Raw genomic sequence first — 1,885 nt, forward strand, 5'->3', positions numbered from 1 at the left:
GGTGCTCCACTGAGAGACCCCGGATGGGCTGCACGATGCCAGTGCCACGGAGCTGGTGCTCCATCAAGAGACCCCGGACAGACTGCACGATGCTGGCAAAACAGAGCCGATGCACCACTGAGAGACCCCAGATGGTCTGCACGATGCCAGTGCCACAGAGCCGATGCACCACCGAGAGACCCCGGCCAGGTTGCACAATGCCAGCAAAACAGAGCCGGTGCTCCACCAAGAGACCCCGGACATGCTGCACGATGCCAGCACCACGGAGCCAACGCACCACCGAGAGAGCCTGGACATGCTGCACGATGCCAGCACCACGGAGCCGGTGCTCCACCAAGAGACCCCATACAGGTTGCAAGATGCCAGAGCCATGGAGCCAATGCACCACTGAGATACCCCGGATGCGCTGCACGATGCCAGTGCCATGGAGCCAATGCACCACCAAGAGCCCCTCTCTGGCCGGGCTGCACGATGCCAGTGCCACAGAGTCGATGCACCACCGAGATACCCCAGATGGGCTGCATGATGCCAGCAGCACAGAGCTGATGCTCCACCGAGAGATCCCCAGCTGGGCCACACAATGCCGGCACCACGGAGCCGGTGCGCTGCCAAGAGCCCCCGGACGGGCTGCACGATGCCAGTGCCACAGATCCAGTGCTCCACTGAGAGACCCCCCAGCCGGGCCGCATGATGCCAGTGCCACGGAGCTGATGCACCACCRAGAGCCCCCGCACAGGCTGCACGATGCCGGCACCACGAAGCTCGTGCACCACCGAGAGCCCTCGGGTGGGCTGCACGATGCCAGTGGCAAAGGCGGAGCAGCCACGGAGACGGTCCCAGGGACCGTCCATGCCCTCACCATCGGGGTGCCCCCACGTCGGGCGTCTTCACCCTCGGGAGGAGAAATGGRAGACGGGGCGGTGACGCTGGGGAAGGAAGCGGGGCGGGGGGAAAGCCACTGTACGCTGGCTGCCGGGAGCTGCCGCTCCAGCGGAGCGGAGACGCCGCCGCCACCGGGCTGCGCCTGCCCTCGGCCGCTCTCGCTGCTGAGCTGGGGGCCGGCGAAGGYGGCCGCCCGCATCCCTCCCGCCCCGGCAGCCGCCCGCGGCAGCTGCTCCAGCTATTTATACCCTGGGATGGGACGGGACGGCGCGAGCTCCCATCGCCAGGCAACGAGAAACACAACAGCAGCCCCGGCGCTGGGAGGCTGCCCGGCATGGCACGGCACGGCACGGCGCAGCTCCCCTCCGCCGGCCTCCTCCTCTTCCCCGCCTGGAAAGGCCTCGGGGCCGGGGAAGACGCGGTGGGTGCCGGCGCCGTGCCCAGCCCCGAGGGGCATCCGAYGGCGAGTCGCTTCCTCCCGGCCCGGGCCGCTCGGCGGCGGCACCGGCTCCCCACCGCGGCACCACCCGGCTGCTCCTCCTCGCCCTCCCTCGGCGCGCAGCCGGCTCCCAGCGGGGCGAAGGGGGCCRCCACCGGCCGGCTGCGATGGAAAAAAAACGGGCAAACGGCTTCTCCTCTCTCCGCGGGCGCCGTGCTGCGAGGCAGGGCCCAGGGGCTGGGGGCTCCCTGACTCTGGGGGTGCCTGGCGCTGGCGGGGCCGGGGCCGCTGCAGCCCCCTGCGCTGCGGGGGCGCACGCAAAGGTCTCTTACTTCTACTGGGAGAGTTCCAGAGGGTGGCGGAGGATTTGGAGAGCCGCTTGTTGATTATAGAGTCCACGTGTTTGGGGAGGTTTACGGCCGACACCGAGCACCGGCTCGCACCTGGAGGAGGGAAAAGACACAAGGGCGTTAAGGTCGCGGCGCGGGGGAGCCGGGGGGGCCTCGCATGCAGCATGCACTGCTCCGCAGGCAACGGCTCTCCGCAGGTCGGCGGCAGCAGGAG

The 1,885-nt window shown here is 69.3% G+C and overlaps 1 protein-coding gene across 1 annotated transcript in view; it reads right to left on the bottom strand.

The window, feature by feature from the left end:
• Nucleotides 1-1,119: 1,119 nt before the first annotated feature.
• MAP7D1 (MAP7 domain containing 1) overlaps nt 1,120-1,885 on the bottom strand; it is a 9,343-nt gene continuing 8,577 nt past the window's right edge. The window contains exon 6 of the mRNA XM_085306685.1: nt 1,120-1,764. Coding sequence (XP_085162811.1) covers nt 1,121-1,764 — 644 coding nt within the window. The 3' untranslated portion in view covers nt 1,120. The remainder of the gene's footprint in view (nt 1,765-1,885) is intronic.

This window comes from Rhea americana, unplaced genomic scaffold (genome assembly GCF_003343005.1).
Source record: "Rhea americana isolate MKP2758 unplaced genomic scaffold, rheAme1 scaffold_246, whole genome shotgun sequence".
Lineage (NCBI taxonomy): Eukaryota > Metazoa > Chordata > Aves > Rheiformes > Rheidae > Rhea > Rhea americana.